At 38.9% G+C, this 24,259-nt stretch overlaps 1 protein-coding gene across 3 annotated transcripts in view; it reads right to left on the bottom strand.

The window, feature by feature from the left end:
• GMDS (GDP-mannose 4,6-dehydratase) overlaps positions 1-24,259 on the bottom strand; it is a 642,226-nt gene that overhangs the window by 82,411 nt on the left and 535,556 nt on the right. For all 3 annotated transcript variants that reach the window (XM_045497606.1, XM_045497607.1, XM_045497608.1), the window contains one exon: positions 15,586-15,682. In XM_045497606.1, coding sequence (XP_045353562.1) covers positions 15,586-15,682 — 97 coding nt within the window. The remainder of the gene's footprint in view (positions 1-15,585; positions 15,683-24,259) is intronic.

Here is a 24,259-nt window from a genome sequence, read left to right as displayed (position 1 = left end):
AAAATTATTAAAATTATTAAAATATTCCTTTTAAATTAAAATCTAGTAGTCTACTCTAAGAATTCTAAGGGCACATTAAAGAAAAAATAGTGACTGCCAGGTGGGCTTTTGGGCCTTGCTAACATTCCCTTGAGCCCCAGGGGAAGAGCAAAAAGCCACTAGGGTCACATCTTATTATGCTGTATCTCGGTGGCTTTGATTTTTCTTTTAAACCTAAACCAGAAGCACTCCTCAAAAAGACTTTTTTACATGGTAAGTAAAATGTGAGCCAGTCACACACTAAAAGGACAAAGAGCCATTGTCAGGTAATATGGTGATGCACTCCAGCTGGGCCATTGCCCCTCCCACTTGTAGACAATTCTTCAGAACCACTGGGGGAGAGCAGCCAAATGAATAATGCTCTCTGATGGCCTGTGAATGGTTCACAGTGCTTCAATTCTGCAGGTAGACAGGACAGGTTTACGTCCTCTGAACATATCACAGGACTCTGCCTGCTGGGTTTATAGTTTCAGACCATTAAGTAGGTGCAAACCCACTCACTGCAACAAAGAAAAGCTGCACTGAGAAAAGGCCAGGGAAGACCTTCACAGAATCACAGTGCCAGCCACCCCTTCTGGTGCCAGAGCTGAGGGGACCTTGGCTGGAACAGACCAAGAGCAGGTGTCCCTGATGGCCAAGGGGTAGAAGGCAAAGTTTTCAGGTGACCTAGAACATATGACCCTGGAGAAAAGGGGGGTAAGGCTTAATGGGGAACCATAGCCTGGAAACCGGCTGGGCCACTACCATACAGTATGACCTTAGGCAAGTCACTCAGCCTTTTGGTGTCCCAGTTTCCCCATCTGAAATGATGATGGAGAAATTAATGCTCCCAGGCACCTGGAAGAAATAACAATGAAGTTCTGTGCTGGAGAAATCAGAGATGCAAGACAGCAGAGATTGGTCACAGATTCAAAATGGCGGCAAAGGCCAATGCCAAGCAAAGTGATTTTCTGCCTGTTACTCCCCCTCACCCCACAGGGCCCGGAAGAAGCACCTGATGTTTTTAGCTGATTTTCACAACAGCAGACAGAAATGAACAAGTATTGTGGGCCAAGACCTTGAATCTTGCTTCCTAAGGCAAGAACTTGATTCTCTGAGCTGCCCTTACATGGTTTTGAGACACTGCTTATGTCAGAGAAAAAAAGGGAAAAGAGGAATTTGTCAAGAAATTATGCTCTAACTAGGATTTAAAGTTGGGACTGAGAGTTACGTTTCAAAACCAGAACTTGAAATTTGGGGGTGGAGGGAAAATGTCCCTTCTCTCAATGAAAATGGACTTTAGTTGTAAATCTGTCTAGCTCAACTAGGGCAGAGCACCCAAGAATGAAGAGTTTGCATCTCTAGCAACAGCCTGTGGCTTAACTGCAGAATTATTTCTGGAAATAGTCAATAAAAATTACATATGTATATAAAACAATAACATAAAACTCCAACCGATATAAACTCACTTAATGTAAATGACTTTGGATCTTAAAAAACTGTTTTTATATTGCCTAAATCCCTGAAGTCTGAGCCCATGATGTACCTGGAAGCTTCCCAAGAGTCTCTGCTTGTCAACACTATTCCTGCAGAAGTCAGGCTGTTTACCTCCACCATGCCTGTCAAATTGACTTTGTTTCTAAATACTCTACTTTATATTCCCACCTTCCATCAGACAGGAAAGAACATTTGTGTATGTCCATATTCCTGAAAAGCCACATTATGCCTGAGGATACAGCAGATATATTCATCAACTTGGTAAAGAGAATCATTTAAAAGCCAGTCAGATTCTGTGCAGTGTGGACTGAAGTTCCTGTTGGCCACATGGGTTGAGCTGGGTAGAGGGACTGTTAATATGGTATGATAAATGCCATCATGAGCATTCAGGGCTAACATAATGTGGTATCCAGCAAGCATCTGTTGGGTGGCTGTGCTGGATAGTCACCTGAAGAAGTTGTCTTGCAAACCTGGTTCAGTCCTTCATCTCAGTGTTTACAAATACCTGACACATTTCCTCTGTTTATAATTCTGTGACCATGACCTATTCTCTAATCCTCTCCAACACCTAGAAACAGACTCCAGGATCAAGAGAGAAAATTTCAAGAATTCAGAGGTTTGGGGCTTCACAGCAGATACAGAGGAGGTCGACTAATTCAGCCAAATTAATTCAGACTCCTCATTAGAGAGGTTTTCTTTGATAATAACCACATCAATTTATACTAAGATGGTATCTTTGGTCATAAAATGTCAACATGTTTCACAAACATTAACTTAGCCTTCTAGTACCTCTGTGTAGGTTAACATAATCACCCTTCATTTAGAAGACAAGGACACTGAGATGATGTTAAGGTTGTAGATAGCTAAACATACAACGTTCTGAAGCTGCATTCTATCTCAACTCTTAATTATCTAACCAGAGTGTTTTTCCTTGGTGTTTCCTTTGGATGAATAAACTAATATCATTGTCAATGGTTTCCATAAAAAACAATAACTGCAAAAACACATTTCTAACCTATTGTCTATAGTGGGAGTTGAGGCACAAAATGTCACCTACACAGACAGAAGTTCCAAAAGAAATAATGACTTATCCCCTCATGTTTAAAAACAAATACATGCTTTACTTTTAAGTCCGTGATGCAGACCACAAAATATAAAGGAATCAGAAATGAAGTTTAGCTACCTGGAAAATTTATAAAGATGGAGGAAGGAGGAAAGAAAAGAGGTTGAATTATTTTAAAAAAAGAGCAACATCATGAAAATGCAGAAAAGGAGAGGAGAGTATTTCTAGGAAGCAATGCGTTGTTTAGTTTGGATTTCAAGATTGGTGGGTAGTGAAACAATATAAATATTCAGCTGGGGAGGGTTGAGGACAGAGTGATGTGAATCAAAATGACTGACAAATGTACATCAACATATGGGGACAATGATGCAGATGTGTGAAGTTATTTCTGTTGCAGAAAGCTGGAAGGCAATGGTCCTTACATCCATGCTTATCCCAAAGTGATGAAACAGTATAAGACTATGCAGAACCGAGTCACAAATGTAAAACTGATAAATTAGAAGAAATATGCCCATAGTAGATGCTCTAAATGGACAAGAAACTGAATTTTGTTTTATATTTTTCCAGACAAACCCAAGTGACAGGAGATTAAGCGCCACCCTTTTCATAAATACATTAAAGAAAACCATGATTAAAACTACTCTCTTACCTACCACTGTCCTTATGGGATAAGAAATGTCCTGGTTTTATGAATGGACTCTAGCGTTTTATCTTTTCAGTTCCTTTTTGGATCAGTTGGTGGTTGCTCAGCACCATATGTGATGACTGGGTGCGAGCCTTTGCCGCTCCTGGGCACCCACCACCCGCCCACACTAGGATCGGATGTGTGGGCATTGTTTGTTCAGCGTCTACTCCCTTAGGCTGCACTGCCTCCCACTACCCTCCCTCACCAGCTGAAAGAGGAGACAATGCATTGGTATCAACAGCCATCCCACCTTTAGGGCAAGTGGGAGGTGCTGATTCATGAAGAGAATATTTCATATCACCAATAGAAAAATAGGCTTTAGATCCATGGACTTCCCTCCCCCCAAACTACACACTACATTTTACAGATGTGCCAAACTGTGAAAATGGCTTCTCTCTCATCTCAACCTGGCAGCACGCAAAACAAAGGCTTCAAAAAAGAACTGTTTTGATTGATCCACATTCTCCCTCTTTTCTGATCCATTGATCCACAATTTTTAGCAAGAGAGCCATACTCAATCAGACCCACGTCTCCTCCGTTGGGAAACACAATATTAAAAAAATTATATTTTATATACTTGTTTTAGAAAGTAGGTCTGAAGCTTATTCCATTGCATCTGACTGTATTTTTTACCAAAATGGCTGCACAAAGAGGGATATAATGCAAGCCTTAATAGGAAAATCTTCTCTGTGAGTCCAATGCTTATTTCAGAATTAAAAAAAATATTGTTCTAAATGACTATTACCTTTCTTACACAATCATATATTTAAATTTTAGTCTTCATTTAAAAAAAAAAACAGGAAAACACTGGAGGTTTAAGTGAGGGGGAGATAACATGCCATTGGGTTTCTGGTAGACTTTGGCTCCACAGTTAAAGTACCAGTCATTGTAGCTATTTACTGACCTATACTTATCACTTTTTTATTCAAAAAGTTTTGGAGATGAAGTAGCAGAGGAACACATGCTATGCACAAAGCCAAAAGAACAGCTGAGCGTCTCTTATGCCGTATAATACTTTGCTCAACACATACAGTCTCAGAGTAGGGAAAAGAAAGATGGTAGCTTCCACCAGGGCATTTCTTATTAGCAGTTCAAAACTGAAAATGCCTCTGTTTGGCAGGTGTACTTTTCTTAGTTAGAAACAACCTAGCATACCTTTTGCATATGTGATGCTATTGGTGCACTCCCTCCAAGATTTCAAAGACAACAATAAGGTTTCTCACATGAGCAGTGCACAGCAGTGTACCCACAACACACCAGATGGATGCCAAAGGGACCTACTCTAGAGTCAGTCTGTAATATCCCCATTACCAGCTTTTCCTATTAAGAGGCACCAGTACACAACTCTGGTGGGTTGGAATGGGTTAAAAGCTTATTTGAGATGGTTTGAATTGCTTAAGAAAGAAGTTGCAGGGACTGGAGTAGGGAAACAATCAGAACCTCTGGAAAAAAGAATTTCAGAAAAGATGAAGAAAGAAAGAAGGCAATATCAGCAAAAAAATAAGAAAGAAAAGGGCAAGAAATAAAGAACTCGTGAAAGGGGGATATATAAAGATGAAGGGATATAAAAGGAAGATGAATTTTGTTTAAAGGTTGGATGTACAGATGTAAGCCATGAATAAACCCAATACTCATCTTGTAGTAGAATTTCAAATAGAAAGGAAAAGAGGAAAAATATTTTTATACTTTTTTTTCTACTTTGGAATTTAGTTACAGTTTATTACAGTGTTGGAGTAATTTTGTTTATACCAGAGCTGGTTGGAAAGCAGGAGAATGATCCTTTGATGTGGCATACATGCATTCATTAATTGATCCCCTTTTATGTACCAAGTACTATCCAAGGCCATCAGATGTCATTCCTGCCCCCAAGGTCCCAGGTGGAAATGACACATCACATTACAATGGGACAAGTGCTTCATAAGAGGTTAAGTGCTAACTTTGCCTAAAGAAATAAAAGGAGGCTTCACCAATGGGCTGACATTTGTGCAGGGCCTAGAAACTAATAATTCATCAGTTTTTCAATATGCCCTTTGAGACTGGTGGGAAATATTCATTGTTATGCTACAGTGGAAAAAACAGAAGGAAGGAGAAGTTCGAAGCTTTGAGATTTATAAAAGTGAGAGGATTGGGAATAAAAAGTGTTGAGAGTTATACTTTTAAATTTCTAATCCTAGCCAGTAGAACAGATTCAAATTACCACCGCACTTTCTTATAAATTTTAGAATTTTAATAAGGCAACGTAGCACTCACTCTCTAACCTTCCAAAGCTAAAACGAATTCAGAAACAGATTATTTCTTTTCACCATCTTGACTTAGAGAAACTTGACATATTCCCAAAAGTTCAACAAGTGGTTCTAGAAGATCATTTAGGCACATTTTCTCTGCTAACGTTTTTCCAAAAATAATAGAAACAACTTGAATCTAAAATGTATAGTGCCTTTCTAATACCACTCCACATAGGATTAATTTCATTCTCAACAAATTCCCTGTAAGATCGGGAAACATTTCATGATAAACTTGAATATTTGGGAAAAAAAAAACTCGCATATTTAGATTGACCTTGGAATAGCTGTTAAGGACCCATGTTTATGAGATAAACAAAATTTCTTGTGAAAGTAAGGTCGTCTCTATTCTTGACTTTGCCTTTTAAGCATTAAGACAGCTGTGAACTGTTTAGGAATTAGTCTCGAACACAGAATTTAACTAACATCATAGGACACGCAAGGGGCACTCTTCTAGAATTTAAGACAGTTAGGGATCAGATGCCATGTAACACAAGGCAGATTGGTGGTCTTGGAAAGAATAGTGGCTACACGGAGTTTAAGAATGATGCATGACTGATGTTAAGACCCATGACAGCAAGAAAAGAGAAGATGAAGTACAGGAAGACAAATACAAGAAGGTAAAAATAAAGAAGAAGAAATAAGCTAGAAATAAAGGAGGAGGAGCAGCTGAGCTGCTGCAGACAGGCTGGAGGCACAGCAACATGGAACAGAGGATGTGCTGGGCACAAATGGAGGCTGGGAAGGAGAGTTAGTGGTGATGGGCCTCATTATTGCTGTGCTGGACAGGTTCTCTCTGCATGACGGGCTCCCTGCCTTTTGTCTCTGCAGGCCCCTCTGGTTCATTTCCTGGACACCTCCTGCCCCAACCTGGAGTGTGTTCTCTCTGTCTCTCAAACCACAAGTCTTTCCAAAACTCTACTCTAAAGCTCCTATTCTTTAGGAAGCCTGTTCTTATTCCTGTGCCTACTGTTCCCTCAGACTTAGGATGGTTTGTCCTCATAGTTGCTCAAGTGCATATTAGTATTTTGGTGGGGTTTTTTTGAGTACGTATATTACTAAACTTTAAAATGACAATTAACTAGAGTCCCCCATTTCTTCTTTCTTCTCCAAGTGATAAATAATGTGTTTTCCAAACAACAGAAAGCACCGTGATCCAGCAGTGGGGTCAAAGTGATTAATTATTCTCTGCCAACTGAATACCCCACAGCCCAAGAACCCTGAGCCTCCAGAAGGAATACACCTCCTTCAACACCTTGATTTTAGCCCAGTGAAACTTAATTCAGACTCCTAATATCGAGAAGTATAAGATAATAAATCTGTGTAGTTTTAAGCTGCTAAGTTTGAGATAATTTGTTATAGCAGCAATAGGAAACCAACACAGATTTTAGACTGTAAAAGTGACATCTAGCTGGTTGTAAGAAGCAAGTACAAAGATAGGTTTCCGCAGGAAGATTTCTGAGAGGGGATGGAAGGGTGTGGTTGGCAGGTAAATGGAGCACTATGAACATACTTGATGGCCTAATATATTCTCTTTGGTGGCTGCTCTCTAGACTGTTAGGGATACTTACATTCTAGGAGTAGTCATAGAACTTGCTAGATCTCAGGATCTATTATAGGTTCTGGGAATACACAGTTTAGGCAGAGTAAGAGGAGAGGGTCCCTAACTCATCTCCTTTAACTTTCACTGTGACCATCATTTCTGCCACTGGATCAAGAAGTACAGAGCTGGTAAGTAGCAAATAACCCTTTCTGCATGAAGTTATAGATGCAAAACAAAATAAAGATTTAAATAAAAGAAAATCTCAGGAGTTGATAAGCTCAAAGTATCCTTTCAGATGTCTCTTGATAACTAATGATTTCACAGCAGTGGGTGATGATGATAATTAATCATGATGACAGTAATAAAAATGGTAATATGCAGCACAAAGTACCTTATATTTATATAAGCTCTTTCATCTTTAAGAATTCTAAGATGCTTTGCAACCTTCCAGTACATATCAATATGAAATGAGGTCTCTGCTTACATCTGAAATTCAGTTTTGCCTGGATTGACAGGTAGTAATCATCTGCCAGTTAATGGAAACTCTTTGATATTAGCTAGGTAAGGAGCCTTGAAGGCAGGGGATAATCATCAAGGATGGCAGACACTTTAGTCTGGCTCTGCAGCTCTTGGACACAAACGTTTGATTGGTGAATTCTGTGACTTAAAAAAAAATGTTTATTTATTTATTTTGAGAGAGAGAGAGAGAGCGAGCAGGGTAGGGGCAGACAGGGAGAGAATCCAGGCAGGCTCCACATTGTCAGCACAGAGCCTGACTTGGGGCTCCATCTCATGAACTGTGAGATCATGCCCTGAGCTGAAATCAAGAGTCAAACACTTAACCGACTGAGCCACCCAGATGCCCCAGAGTTCTGTGAATTCTTAACCCACTTTTCCAAAAATAGGTTTCTGAGGCTTATCTCCTGAAATTCAAATTGCCTGGCTTTGTGACTAGCTCCCTGTTCATGCTTTTCTCTCCTCTCACCCGCCATGCTCTCTTTGGGGTGTTCATCTCAGAGCTTTAACTCTTCCTTTTGCACAACTACCCTGTCTAGAGGCCCTGTCTGACCTCTTTTCTTTACACCAGGCCTCCAGCTCCAACTCCTGCTTGATATTGCCATGTGGATATCCCTAAGGCACCATGACTGTACCAGAATTCCTCAATACCTCCCACTGAAAACGGAGTCCTCTTCTTATATCTCTGATGTGAGTTCTGGCATCACTATCTCTCACCTACTTCACGGTTCAGCCTCTACTCCAGGGAACCACCTTCAGTTCCTGTCTGTCATCCACATGTCACTATCCAATCCATACCTAATCCTGTGGTCACCATCTCTGCAATGTCCTGGCATTTGTCACTGATTTTCTCGCCTCCGCTGCCCTGGTTCAGTTAGCTCCTTCTTATACCTGCACTAGATTGTCCCAATAGCTTCCTAGATGCTCCTCCTCATTTGTCTGAGAGTTACCATGGGACAAGAACCTTATCTCATCCATCTTCACATTTCTCACAGAGGTTCTAGGACTTATCTCCATGGTAGAAATTCAGTAAACATTCTTTTTTAATTGAATCTCTAAGACCGCAATCATATAAGAATACTTTATTTTATATATACTGATATATTCTGGAGAAGCTGAAGGTAAATAAGAGTTATATTTTAAATGTATACAATGAGCATACTATTTTTAAAAGATTCTGGTAATAAATCCTGAAATTAGATAATCTTTTAATACCTTAGAAACCTACTTATTTCTAAGTTTAGATATTCTTTAAAAAATTTTTTTAATATTTATTTATTTTGAGAGAGAGATATAGAGTGCGAATGGGCGAGGGGCAGAAAGAGAGAGAGGGAGAAAGAGAATCCCAAGCAGGCTCAGCACTGTCAGCACAGAGCCCGATGCGGGGCTTGTACCCATGAACTGGGTGATCATGACCTGAGCCAAAATCAAGAGTTAGATGCTCAACTGACTGAGCTACACAGGTGCCCTTAAGTTTAGATATTCTTACGCCAGCTTTTCATGAAGCAGTGCACTTCTGATTTATCCAAGAAACCAGCAAATTTATGACAGCATTACAAAATGTACAAACTGGGTTTTGCTATTAAGGACAGCACCTATACTGAACAGTGGCTGAATGGAACTAGGTATTTACCAGCAGACCAAGCACCTAACATGTAATTATCTAGGAGGCAGATCAGAGCTATTAAGTTAGACCATCAGCTGTGGATACCAAATTGGAGGTTTCTGACAAAAGCAATCAAATGAATTCTCAACATTGTTAGTAGATGTGACAGTGAATGAAGAAACCAGTCTGCCATGAGCCAAGGGCATGGAGAGTGAGGCAACAGAAGGCCTAGGGTAAGATAAAGATAGATAGGGGTCAAGAGTAAATGTACATGGACTAAATTTTGGTAGACCTGGAATACTTGGAATATTTTTTTCCTCAATGAACAAAGTGCTGGGGAAAAAATCAAACTTGGTAAGGAATAATTAACCTTATTGAGAAGATAAAGCAGAATAGGGTGGAGGAAGGAAACCACAGATAGATTTATCCATGAAATCTCCATGAATAAAGATCTTTGTATTTATTTTAGAAGATAAATATAGCTTGATACAACAGGAAAAACACTGTCAATTTGTTTAAAAAACAAACAAACAGCAAATGGGGATTTCTAAAATTCCAAAATACAGATCTCGCTGGCTGGATGAAAATGAAGAGGGAACAGGTGATCACACCCATGATGGATGGGCCTCCCGTAAGTAATTCTATACTTTGAGTGAGCTGCATCAGGGCTAGCTGAGGTAGAAGCTGAACTCAAGTACTAATAGTTCTTCCTAAGAAAAGTAGCTGCAGAAGCTAAAACAAATTTCTAAGATTTTGGAATTTCTTTTGTAGATGTCAAGAGGTCAACACTGTAATTATAAATGGGGGTAGTCATTAGCTGGACAGCTTTTTTTTTGGGGGGGGGAAGTACAGATTTTATAGGAATTCCTAATTGGTGCAGAGAAAAACCCCCATCTATAAAAGGACATCAGAGAGTTTTTAGGACAAATACAAAAAATATTTTTAAACAAGATAAAGTATATACTTATGTATATTCATATAGATTTTATGAATCATTAATTACATTGTTCTGATCAGGATCTAATCATGAAAACTTTCAAGGAAAAATAGGATGTTGGGGGCATTATAGTAAGTACCCAATTACTATTTCATTAGATATGAAATGCTCTGGAGGGGGGTAGCAACCAAGGAAAGAACACAGGCTTTAAGAGGAATGTTATATGCCCCTAGGGGTTCTGTATGGGATCCTATGAAGTATGGAAAACATACAGTAGAATATTTGAGAATCAACTGAAGAGACTGAAACTTAAAGCTCCTTTGGTTAAATCCAAGGAAGGAAAAGGGCAGGAAAGGTCAATGTGATTAAGGAAGGATATAAAGATTAGTATGAGGAGCCTAAGAGGGAGGCTTAAAATATATAAACAGTGATTTAGAGATATAAACTATTTATAAAATACAAGTATAAGAAGTTCAGAGGAAGCATTATGATGGCACATTAGTGCTAGCATCCCACTCCATTGTGATAGTTGTAAAAGAGGAGAATGCTAGGATATGAAAAATTGGAAGGGGTCTTACAGAACAGCCTCTCCTTTCACAGGTCCAAGAATGCAGGAAGAAAGGGACTCACCCTTAATTTGCTCTCTCTGCAACTCCTTATCCTAGCTCCCACCAGTCAAAACAAGGAACAAAGAAAAGCAGCAGTGGAGGGGTAGGATTAGAGCTTTGGAGGTCAGAGGATCAGGACAGGGAAAGATCAACTGGCTCTAACAGCGCTGAGAAGATGAAGGGTTGGAGTTGGGAGGATCTAATTTCCTGCTTTGGGAGGGGAAGTGTGAGAAGGTGGTGAGAACAGAGATGGGAGAGAAAGGGGACAGTTTCAAGACCCCCAGTACCCAGAGATGGAGCTGAAGGAAGGACGTATACACATCTTCTGATGATAGATCAGATTCCTGAGGTCTGGAAAGTGTTACCCAGCATTATTCTAAACAGGGCTCTGAGATAGAGCAAGCAATTATGGGCCATTTAACTTAACATCATTTACAGAAAAATATTAGGAAAAGTTTGCAGAGGGGACAACTCGACAAGCATATGGTAATTTGATTAGAAACAGGCCACACGTTTTTACTGAAGGAAGGTGTTGTTTTAACTAGCTTGTTGGACTTCTTTGAAGTTACTGCCTTCTCAATTCTGGATTTTAACTCCTGATTTTTCTAATATCTATAAAGAATGGGAATAAACAGAAAGTATCTAAGTAAACAGAACAAAAACCAATTACAATTGAGGACACTAGAAATACAATGGCAAGAAAAATGAATGTTGAGATGAATATAATAGCAAGAAAAAAATTTAATTTACAACATCTAGTAGCATTTAAGTCAAGATATTTTTCATGAAAGGTATGTGATTTGAATTTTGGTTTGTGAATATATGCCCTGTGTCATTTCCTAAAATACTCTGCAGAAAAAAAGTGATTTTTGTTAGTTTAACTGAGAAAACAAAAACCAAAAAACAAAAAACAAAACAAAAAACAAACTCTTAGCCTTTTTTTTTCCTTCAATGGATTGACTTTTCGGTGTGGTTAAAAATTTGGTGTGGTTAAAACATTCAGATGAATTTCTCATTAATACAACCTTTGAAAATTTTCCAAGTGAAAAATTCTCAAACAAAATGAAGACATCTTATTTTATTTTAAATTAAGTAGTAAATCAATATTATTATTTCCATGCCACCGAATAGCTACTAAAGCTTCGGAAGGAGAATTAGAAAAGATAAAAATCAAGAATAAAATATCAAAGTACTTATTAATGTTGGCTTGAAGACTTTATTATACCTTCTTATCTACTTTTTACTGGTTGATCTGTACAATTTATCATGTGTCATTGTACTTTTCAAAAGGTACTAGATTTAAGTAACTGATCTATACCTCTCTCTATATGTACAATTTCCACAAGGGTGGGGAATGTGTCTGTTTTGCTCATAGGCCTAACATAGTATTTAGTAAATATTTGGTAAATGGATGAATAAATAAATAACAATAATAGCACATCAATATTGGGTATTTTACTGTGTAACATACTATTTTAATAAGCATTTTGTATAATTGACTGTTGATTCTTCAACACTTCTATAGACTTCTAGCTCTCCTATTGATCTCATTTTTAAAGTCAAGGAAACAGAGGCATTGAGAAGTTGAGTAACTTGCCTAGTCACGCAGCTAGTCATTGGCAGTTTTTGAACTCAGGTGGTCTGGCCCTAAGGCCCACACTCAGGCATGACGCTACTTCTCTCTGAATGAAGCACATTGCAATGAGTCTGTGTATAAATGGGTACACATACAGGAAATTATATACAAGAGAGGAGATTTAAGAGGCACAGAACTCAAGTGTTAACATTGCCATCACCAGATACTGGAAATCAGGGGCAATGGGGGATTTAAAGTCTGATGTCCAGGATCAAGATCTTCACAGAAGCAAAACTAAACATTTACAGGAAACATAGAGATTGATAGGTAAAGAACTAAAAGAATGTGACTCCATTCTGCTCTAATTGGATACCAGAGTCCTTAGCTCAGAACAAAAACTTTCAAGACTTTCCATGTTGGTAACAGAAGCAAGATTTAAGGTTTTGTGGTGGCTAAATCAATGAGGACAAAAATTACTGGTGCATGTGGAAGTATGTTCTATATGGCATCATCGGTGGTCTTTTTTGGGGTAGTGCTGTCCTGTGCTGAGTAAAGAACCTTTCTTAAAACTAGCCTGAATCTTATTCAAAAAACAACACAAAGTTCTATTTCCCTTCAGTTGCATTAGGGTATTGATGTTCTGAGATCTGATATGTCCTTATCATTTTTTTTTTCAAATTTTCTTGATGGTATTTATTTATTTATTTTTTCCTAGCAGTCATTCTGGAACCATTTGACTCTAAGAAGATTTAGTTTATGTTTTTGGCTTCAGAGTGCCCTATATGCTGAGAATCTGGGAAGATGCATGATTAAAGCTAATCAGGAGATCAGAGTTTTAAAGAATTCAAGGAAGAAAGAAAAAAAACTCTCTGGCTCTTGCAAGATGGATTTAAGACACTTAAATGGGAAGGATCCAGTTTAGACATGGGAGAATTCCCCGTCCACCCTATACTGAGTGCTGACAAACCTCAGAGAAGCTGGGTGCTTTTCAGGACTGACTCTGAATGACTCTAGATGTGTTGGTTTTAGGGCCCTGCACCTACGTGAAAGCTCATTTACAAGTCAGTCTCCAGTTCTGGTCACCTTTTAACTAGAAGAATACTATCACCCCTAAGGCAATTCTATATAAGTCTGTCAAGCTGGTCCAAGTTTTGGGAAAACTTGTTGTTCTGAGGAATGAGGTTAAAAATTTAGTCTCACTATACAAGAAAAGCTTGTCCCACAGAATATTAAGTTGAAGTGGAGTGAACAAAACGAATGTAGCCTAAAGGCTTAGAAAGATGAAATGTAGTTAAAAATCCCAAATCAAGCAGGGAATCCCAAATCAAAAGAAAATCTAGGGTGAGAGTCCCATCAGTGAAAAAAGCAAGCAAGCATTTGAAATAAGATGCTTCTCTTATGTTCAAACAACACTAGTGTAAACAGAATTGCAGAACAGGTATGATGATGACATTTGAATGCACAAAAGAAATGAGGAGGGATGCAGCACTGTCAGGGCAGGAAAGAGGGGTCGATACGGACTCTACGAACCATCTTGTTAGTTCAAGGGTCCTTTTCCTGTTCAGCAAATTCTTTTGTTCTGTGTCCTTATCAATCCCCCACCTTGCCTAAGTAAGAATGACAGACAAGCCATTCTTAATGACTTCCTAGCTTTTGAAACTATTTTGGTGTCAGAGAAAGAACCACGTTTCAGTTGTTACAAGGATGGAGGTTTCTGTGGGCTCAGTAAATTTTCTACTCTGAGATGACAATTTTTGTTCGTGAGGAGAGAAATAAATTTGTCCATTTATGTGATCTGTGCAATAGTCTGGAAAAATGACACCCTTGTGGCACCTCTTTAGGACAGGGAAACAAATGCCAGTGTGGCTAGGGGGCTCCATAGACAGGCATTCCTTGCGGTGTCAGCAGGAGTGTGCTGGTATCTTCCTCCCCCAGAGATGGAGCACATCCTCTCCTTGGCACACCCACTTGCCATTAGCACAGGGAACCATTGTTCACTGTGTGTTAGAGACCCAGCCACGCCCTGTGCCAGGACAATGCACTGACTCTACAGCTCTAGTCTCTAAGCACTGCTGATTTCCTTTCCTTTTTACTTCCTCCTGTGTGTCAGAGTACATGAAATGAAGTTGTTCTTTTGTTTAAAAAAAGAGATTTTAGAGGGTGATTACTGATGACATACTCACTGTCAGTTTCTCTTCTCTGGGGTTTTCCTAATCTCTGAAATACTGTACAACATATAAGGTTCAAAGCACAGATAAAACAGGTTCTATTTTCACAGCTAATGTACATTTCATTAGGAAACCTCTGAACAATTCCCTCTGAAGATGCTGTTTTTGATTATTTTTAGATCTATTTAACATGCTGGGTTTTGTCACCATAGTATGAAGGTAGACCACTTTAAAGTGACAGCACCAAGCTAAAAATCTTTATAAATTGAGGAAAGAAGGATAATAGGCACTAACAATCTATAGGTCATTTCTTAATACAGAAAATTTTGTATTCATCCACCCATCAGTCAATATTTATTAAGCACCTACTTATTAAAGCTTAAGATATTTTTTAAAAAGACCTTATCCTCAAAGAATTCATAATTTGGTAAAAAGAGAAGGTCATGTAAACAAATGAGTATGATAAATTATAATAGGTGTTACAGCATGATTATGCATAGCATATAATGTAGATACAAATGAAGGAGGAAAGATTTTAGTGGTAGTAAGTAGTATATTGACCAGAAAAGTATTCACAGGCAGGACAGTACATGAGCTAAATCTTAAAAAAATGTACGGGGGGGACTGTTTATGGGTTAGGTTTGTGTGGGTGCATGTGAGCGCATGTAAGTGAGTGTGGGTACATGTGTGAGTGCATGTGCATATGGGAAGGTATGCAGCCCTCCAGGTCTTGAGATCTTGCAGGTTATGGAGGGCCTTGTAAGTCAGACATCCTGTATCAGGGATCAGCTATCAAAGCTAATAATGTGAGGAGACTAGCCTTGGATAGAAGTCTGTTTCTTAAATCAACTACTTCCTTGGCTGTATTTTACCCTTGTTTTCCTTGATAAAGCAATGGATTTCATGCTGAGAATAACAACTCAAATTCAATTCACTGTAGTCTGTTTTGGGACCTGACCATTGAAGGATGTCAGAGAACCCAATGGAAAGCTTTGAAGGCTGACTGTGGATATTCACTAAGAACATCTTCCCAGCCAACCAGCCAGCCAAATGTGGCCACGCACTGGGTGGCCAAGGAGTCCTTACCACTTCAGTTGGTCGGTAGTATTTGAGATCCACAGTCACATGAATTTTTCCGGTCTCTTTACATCTGCCCACTTCATTTTCATTCTTTCCTTCCCACCTGTAAAGGAGATAAACACTTAATCAGCCTCTAATTGCTTGGGAGCATTTGCCATGTTATAGTCCCTCAGGATGGCTCAGCCTTCTCCCTGCAGGAGTATATAAGCTCATTAACTACAGGAACACAGCTGATGTGTCACCATGTTATCAGGGCAACAGTGACTTTCAAAGTCTTTCCAGATCTGTTTCTAAAGGGTAGGGTTTTTTTTTTTTCCTTCTTTGTAAGAAAATCGTGATGGGTTCAGAAGTGCAACTTCAGAAGTGAACAGATTAGCCAGAATAAGGAATTGGGCACAGGGATTTCAAAGATTTTGTACTTCTTTAGACTATTCTTGATAACATCAATTATTATGAATTAATGTCTTCTGTATCCCTTTCATTTATTTTTTAAAATTTGTAGTGATGTTTTAGGGATATTTATTGTAAACTTCAATGCACTCCAGTTTGGAATAAGTTTCATACCCTAAATTAACCATTCATCTCATCTCTGTGTTATAGCAAGTTCCCTTCCTCTATTCAGTCAGCAGTAGGCATCATGAACAAATCTCAGACTATTAAACCTCCAAAAAAATACACAACTGGTTTACTGCTTGCTAAGAGAGGGTATATTAGCATCAGCTATGGTGTGCTTTGGACTTGGGTTTTTCTTCCTTAAACATCCACAGTTGGAAACAGTCCCCCCTCAAGTCTATACCGCACATTGTGCAGGATATGCTCACAAGTTTCAAGGCCAACTTCTTTCTAGAATTCCATTTTATGTTCTCATTTTTAAAGAAATGAAGACACTGGCTTCATGTCAGCCTCTGGAGACAATACTATACAATTAAAATTATTTTTACAAATGAAACTTTTCAGCAAAGAAAGAAAAGAAATTACAAAGTAATGTCTGACTTCCATGCTTATCACCAGACCTAGTTTGCTTTATCAGTTGGAGAGGAATCCTATGCCAACAGGACAATTCTGTGTGCTCCCTGGATCAGAGGCACAGTGGAGATCAAAGGAAAGAGTAGAACATTAAATTAATTGCTTGACTATGTCATTCACACGTGTCATTGAAGACAAATAGTAAATATTGATTGTGGCTGTATTTTGGACATAGCTGGGTAGTAGAGACATAAATTGCCCTTATAAGCTTAATTTCTGAACAATCACTGGAATGTTCTATTCTCAACTTACTTTTTTATAGCAGAGGGATAACATGTCATTGTTGGGAAAATTCAGTTTCTAAGCACATTGAATTTGCCAGTGGACTCAAGGCAAATATGAAAAACATCCCATAACACATAGGGATTCATAGTATATGTTGAATAATAAAACTGAACAACTGGCATTATATTAATTAGTTGCCTCAAAAAGAGGTGTTTGGTAACTTACTTTTTTGGTTTAATTTCTTACTATTGATTAAACTAATTTGGCAGGGTCAGAGCTAAGTTTTTGGAAAATTCACCTGGATATGGTATGCGGATGCTTTAGAGCATGCAGACTGAAAATAGTGTAAAATGAGAAAACCCAAAGTGGTTATAAACCCTATCTGTCTCTAATAGAAAAGACCACATGTTGGCAAATATCTGCAGTAAGGGAGAATAGATAAATCATTACTTTAAATATCTGCAGTAAGGGAGAATGATAAATCATTACTTTAAAAATTACCTAGCTAATTTTAAAGTTAATTGTTGAAGTGGAGCCTTTTCTTTGGTAAGGCTTTCAGTGGGTGAAAGGATATTTGTATCTCATAAGCATGTTTTTATTCTTGTTCATGTTTAATACTAACAAAGAGAAACCAGTCCAGCATCTGTCTTCCTGATGGTATCTCCCAGTAAGCTGAAAGGGTTAAAAAATCACTGCTCACAGTTTTACTCTTTTCTCCTATGGTAGCTGGGTATGTAATCTATAATGGGTCAGGCTGACTTATGTGCACACATACATATCCGTAATTCTGTCCTTCTTACTGATAAATCTTCTCAGATGTCACCAACTTGAAAATTGGTGATTCAAATGTACTTTTAGTTGATTTCTTTGAAACCACACATGAACACACATATATTTAAGTTGATAAAGGCCTGGAAAAGACCTGGAGAGCTTGACTGGGGAGAGAACATGTCGGACAGGAAAGGAATGAGGAAAAGCCAGCTGTGTCTTTAGAGCAGGGGCTGACAAACTGTTTCTGTAAAGAACCAGAAAGTAAATATTTTAGGCTTTACAGATCACATATAGTCCCTGTTACATAGTCTTCCTTTCCCCCTCCCCATTCTGTTCTCTTCCTCCTCCTCTTCATCATCATCATCATAATCATCATCATTTTTTTTTTAATTACCCTTTAAAACTATAAAAACATCCTTACAGGACAGTAGAAAACAGGTGGGGTTTGGCCTGTAGGCCATAGGTTCCTTACTCCTGCTTTAGGGGATGAGTTAATGCTATATCCTCATTCTTAACTTAAAACATTTAATTCCTTTTCATACCAAAAAGTTGCATTGCTGGACCAGCTTAAATTTTGCGGTTTACTGCTTCTTTTTGGCTGCTCTGCAGCCATATGCTAACATGTGGGATTTATGACAGTAGTTGAAATGGGAAACGACTGATGGAAGGAAACTGCAGGTTAGATTTGAGTTTGATGCTACTTGGGCACCTGTGTGTATCAGCTCTGGGCCCACTTCTTGGCCTCTGTCTGAATACTGTCCACAGGGCTGCCATCTTGCAAATGCTGTCTACAGTCCAAATCGTCTCTGTGGTCACTGCATTGCCCCCACTACTAATACAGTTGCATCGAATAATAGAGTATAACCAGGAAAGGGCTCAAAGCAGAACTGAGTTGGCAAAACCGCTTTGTAATTTGCACTAGGTCTACATGAAGGCAGTAAGCAAAAGTTTCGGCCAAGGGCCAAAAAACATTCAATTACAACAATACACAAAACACTTGTATTAACAAGTAAAAGGTAACAGCTAACTTGTCCTAACAAGCAATGTTATGACTCAAAGCAGAGCTGGGATGTTAATGAAATGAAGGTAGCTTGACAGGGAATAGAGGATTCAGCTAATTAAAAGGAATTGCTACCCACCAATTTAGATCAACAGCTCACTGAGAAGAGCCTCTGTATAATTCAATTTTTAAAATATATTGTTGGCTCCTAATAAGCATTAAGTGGCAACAGAAAACATTCAAGAACAACAGAATCAAGCACAATAAGGAAAGATGAGGTGTTATTAAAATCTACTCAACTAGGAATTCCTTTAAGGAAAAACAAAAGCAAAGTCAACTGTATTAAGTCAAGCTTAGGAGACTATGTTAAAGTAAGGGAGGGCACGATGCACCCCTTATAAAAACCTGAATATCATTGGGGCGCCTGGATGGCGCAGTCGGTTAGGCGTCCGACTTCAGCCAGGTCACGATCTCGCGGTCCGTGAGTTCGAGCCCCGCGTCAGGCTCTGGGCTGATGGCTCAGAGCCTGGAGCCTGTTTCCAATTCTGTGTCTCCCTCTCTCTCTGCCCCTCCCCCGTTCATGCTCTCTCTCTGTCCCAAAAATGAATAAACGTTGAAAAAAAATTAAAAAAAAAAAACAAAACAAAACAAAACAAAAAAAAAAAAACCTGAATATCACAAAAGTTCTCAAGGATTATTTAAAAAAATACTATTTTATTAAGGATGTATATAAGGAAACAGGAGGTTGCCAAAAGCTACAATTTAGAAAATGACACAAAGTAGTCCTGGGAGAATTATTAGGTTCTGAATGAAGGTGGTGGTTTGTACAGTTTTGCTCCTGTCTGATGCCCCTTTCAAAAAGGAACATACTCAGAAAGGCTAAAAGAGGAAGAAAGAGAACAGAAACCAAATTCTGGAAGCTGGAAGGCCAGATGGATGAGTGTTAAAGGACTTAGCAGAAGCCCTAGAAAACAGACTCCTAAGCCAGCAGTGGGGAAGCTGAAAATGAACCCAATTTACACTTGCAGGAGCCCTCAGATGTCAGGAAGTGAGGGCGGATTACAACTTTCCTTGAGAAGCAGTGTGATGCCCAGTCCCCTCCCAGATCCCACATTGCTTGGCAACTGCCTCACCCTCCCTGGAGAACAAGGTCCCAGATCTGAAGGTCACTGGGCTTGGGAAGGGGTAGGGCCGCGATGCTGAAAACAAGGAAAAATCTAGTGAGGTATGTGCACAGAATGCTGAGACTCCCCAACCATCCCCAGGGTGCTGGCAGTCAGGCATGTCTCCTTTCAGGCAGGAGACGAGGAATCTTCTCTGGGTATCAGGGATTCTCCAAACTAAATGGTCCTGTTAGGTCCCCCTGTAAGTGACATAGTCAACAAGCTCTAACTATGTTCTCAAACTCCCAATTAGCTTTTTAGCCCCCACTTTTAAACATGAGCAGAAAACCAAGGACTACCAGACAGACATGTGGGGAAAACCACATATAGGAAAGAGAAATCATAACAAACAAATTGAAAACCAGCAAGCTGGAGAAAATAGGACAAATAGAAAAGGTAATCAAAAAACAAAACAAAAACAGACATTCTACCATTAATATCTTCAGAGATATGAAAAGATACCAAAGAAACAAAAATAAGACAGTATATAATAAAGGACAATTTGGAAAAAAAAATCTTAGAAATTGAAAAAAAATTGAAAAAATTAAAAGTTCAAGAGGAGATTTTGGAGATAAACTGAGGAAATCTCCCAGAAAGGAGAGCAAAAAGATGGAGATATGAAAAACCAGAAGAAAGATAAGAAAATCAGAATATGGCCTCAAGAGGTCAGTATAATAGAATTTCCAGAAAAAGTACAGAAAAAAAGGAAGCAGAGAAGAGCAGATAATTAAGTTAAATCAAGACAATTGGTCAGAGAAGAACATGCATTTCCAGTCTGAAAGGGCCCAACAGAGTGCTCTGAATAATGGATGGAACCCATATCACACGAAATTTCAGAACATTAGGACAAAGAAAAAGACTGACAGACTTCCAGAGAGAATACACAGGGACTAGGAGGCAAAATGGCTCTCAGTCTCTCATAGTAACACTGCGAATTAAAAGGCAATGGAGCAATACCTTCAAAATTCTAAGGGCAAAGTATTTCCAACCAAGCAATCTACATCAGCTACCTTCTTAATTCTGAGGGCAGAATAAAGGTATTTTCAGATGTACTGGGTCAAAAATATTTGCTTTCCATGCACTATTCTTAGAAATAAGATTTTGCTTCATCAAACCAAGGAGTTTTTATTTATTTTTAAAAATTTATTTATTTATTTATTTATTTATTTATTTATTTATTTATTTATTTATTTAAATTTTATTTAAACCCAAACTAGTTAACATATAGTGTAATGGTTTCAGGAGTAGAATTTAGTGATTTATCACTTACATATAACACCCAGTGCTCACCCCAACAAGTGCCCTCCTTAATACCCATCACCCATTTCCCATCTCCCCACCCAACACTCCTCTAGCAACCCTCAGTTTGTTCTCTGTATTTAAGAATTTCTTAATGGTTTGCCTCCCTCTCTGTTATCTCATTTTTTCTTCCCTTCCCTTATGTTCATCTGTTTTGTTTCTTAAATTCCATATGAATTAAATCTTATGATATTTATCTTTCTCTGACTTATTTTGCTTAGCATAATACACTCTAGTTCCATCTATGTTGTTGCAAATGGCAAGGTTTCATTCTTTTTGATTGCTGAGTAATGTTCCACTGTATGTGTGTTTGTGTGTGTGTGTGTGTGTGTGTGTGTGTATGTGTGTGTATATATATATATATACACATACATACACACACACACACACACCACATCTTTGTTATCCACTTATCAGTTGATGGACATTTGGGCTCTTTCCATAATTTGACTGTTGTTGGCAGTGCTGCTATAAACATTGGGGTGCATGTGCCCCTTTGAATCAGCATTTTTGTATCCTTTGGATACAATTGCTGGGTTGTAGGCTAGGTTTCCTCAATTTTTTGAGGAACCTCTACACTGTTTTCCAGAGTGGCTGCACCAGGTTGCATTCCCACCAGCAGTGCAAAAGTGTTCCCCTTGCTCCACATCCTTGCCAACACTGTTGTTTCTTGAGTTGTTAATTTTAGCCATTCTGACAGGTGGTATCTCACTGTGGTTTTGATTTGTATTTCCCTGATGATGAGTGATGTTGAGCATCTTTTCATGTATCTGTTAGCCATGTGGATGTCTTCTTTTAAAAATTGTCTTTTCATGTCTTTTGTCCATTTCTTCACTGGATTATTTGTTTTTTGGGTGTTGAGTTTGATAAGTTCTTTACAGATTTTGTATACTAACCCTTTATAACTGATATGTCATTTGCAAATATCTTCTCCCATTCTATCAGTTGCCTTTTAGTTTTGTTGATTGTTTCCTTCACTGTAAAGAAGCTTTTTATCTTGATGAGGAAGGAGGTTTTAAAAAGATGCCAGGAAACAGAGGACCCAACTTAAGAGAGTGGCTAAGAGAACCCTTCAGATGAGCATGAAGGCAGATCACACAATGCCAACCCTCCACCAGTCTAGATGGAATCAGGTCAGAAGGTTCTATAGGCCCTGCTACAGGAAGACATGACTGATAGAATAACCCACAGACCTGAACACATTCAAAGGTGATTTAGACAGCTGGGGCAAAGTCTGGGGTAGTTAGTGATAAATATATAGAAAACAAAGCAAATGAAGACAAATGAAAATTATTAGCTCTGTGTTAAACAAATGACAATTGTACAGAAAAAAAGTAATTGTTGTTTACTGGAATGAAAACCATTGATCAGTCATGATAATTTAACACTGAATATTAAGCTATCCTCAAATTAAAATACAGCAATAGAATATTCAGAGAATGGAGAAATCGGGAGGAACAGAAAACAAAACCCTCATTTTGAATAAGAGGACGCCAATAGATAATGCCTAGAAGGGGATAAAAATCAAGAATCAGCAATAAAAACATGTTACTTAGAAACATGGAGGTAAATGCCAAAGTAATCAGCTAGAAGAGTATAATAGAGTGCAAAAGGATTTCCAGAAAGAGAACAGAAAAACAGAGAAGAGTAAATACTCTCTTGAGGTAAATCAAGACAATTTAACAGAGCAGAGTAACATACTTTTCCAGACATAAAGTGCCAAAAGAATGGCCCACACAGTGGGTAGGAATAGCTGTGAAAATGGGGAAGAAGGGGTGGAGGGTGGGAGATTGCTGGAGTTGGTGACAATTCCTGTTGAATGATTAGAATTTAAATTATGTGCTGGTGTTAACTGGAAAAAAAAAAAAATCCCAACAATGAAGGAAAAATCATTACAAACATGAGTTCGCAGAGGACTCTGACCAAGGCTGTTGCCAGCAACTCCCTCTACATGGCCTACAGAATTCTATCCCCAGGGCTCCTGCCCTGCCTGCTTCCCCTAAAGACGCAATGCTTCCTCCATATCTCCCTCTCTCACCCTGCCTTCTGGACATCTGGACGAACTGATGTTGTAGAGCCATTGACACCCCAGCTCCAATCTCATCCATGGAGGAAAACACTACAAGGCAGATAGAGCAAGTCTGCAAAAACTGAGGAAGAGCCACCTGGGAAGAAGCAGGCACACTGTAGAGGGTTGGATCTCAGAAAGTGAGGGACCAGTGTGTTTGGCAAGGGAGGGAGAGTGCATCAACAATGCCAGATGCTGCATCGATGTCAAAAATTGAAGAACTGAAGCTGGTCCATAGGATTTAGTAGCATGCAGGTCCCTGGGGATGGCAGAAAGAACTGCTTTGATGGGGTGATGGGGCAGAAGGTGGACTGAGGTGTGGCAGAGGGACGGGAGGTAAGGACAGGGAGATGGTGAGGAAGCAATTCATTGGTACGTTTTGACACAGCAGGGAAAAGAGAGGAAGGGCAGTGTCTGAAGGGAATGAGTGTTTGCAGAGGTCCATTTTTTAAAGATGTAAGGATCTGAAAATGTCAAGATACTGATGGGAAGGAGCAATGTAGGACAGCTGAAGGCAGAGAAGGGAGAGATAACGGATAGTTTCTTGAGGAGACAAGAAGGCTGAAGCCCAAGGCCAGGAGAGACTGTTACCAGAAAGGAGTAAAGGGCAACCAGTCAGTGGAACAGGAGAGGAGGACAGAGTGTAATTTTTATGTTCAGGGGACCATGGTTTTAATCACAAAGTCTACTCTAATTTATGTATATATGAGAACTTAGCTGTGCACAGAAAGACAATATTGCTATTGAAATGGGGACTCCTGTCTCCATTCATGCTCAATTTTACCCCATTTTATTTATGTTAATAAGGATAATTGTTATTAAATAATGGGGTTCCAGCTATTGCATGCCGTTAATGAATAATCAACTACAACAAAAAGTGTAAAATTTAAATCCATTAAACAGCTGTTCATGTCACTTGTTAGAGTAAGAACTACCTTTACTTTGTGCTTTCCATATTGTGGGCCTCTTGTGAATGCCAACTAATGAATCCCCCCCACATCAAGAATCAGGCAGGTAGTACAATCTGCAGTTTACATGTGGAGGGAGAGTTTAGGAGGTTGAACAATTTTGGGAAGGTCATTGGATGACACCTTTATCTCACACAGTTGGAAAAAGCCGAATAGGTGT

This window comes from Leopardus geoffroyi, chromosome B2, assembly GCF_018350155.1.
Source record: "Leopardus geoffroyi isolate Oge1 chromosome B2, O.geoffroyi_Oge1_pat1.0, whole genome shotgun sequence".
In the NCBI taxonomy this organism is placed as follows: Eukaryota; Metazoa; Chordata; class Mammalia; order Carnivora; family Felidae; genus Leopardus; species Leopardus geoffroyi.
Note: the sequence above shows the minus strand (reverse complement) of the source record. Positions and strands in the feature narration are given on the sequence as shown.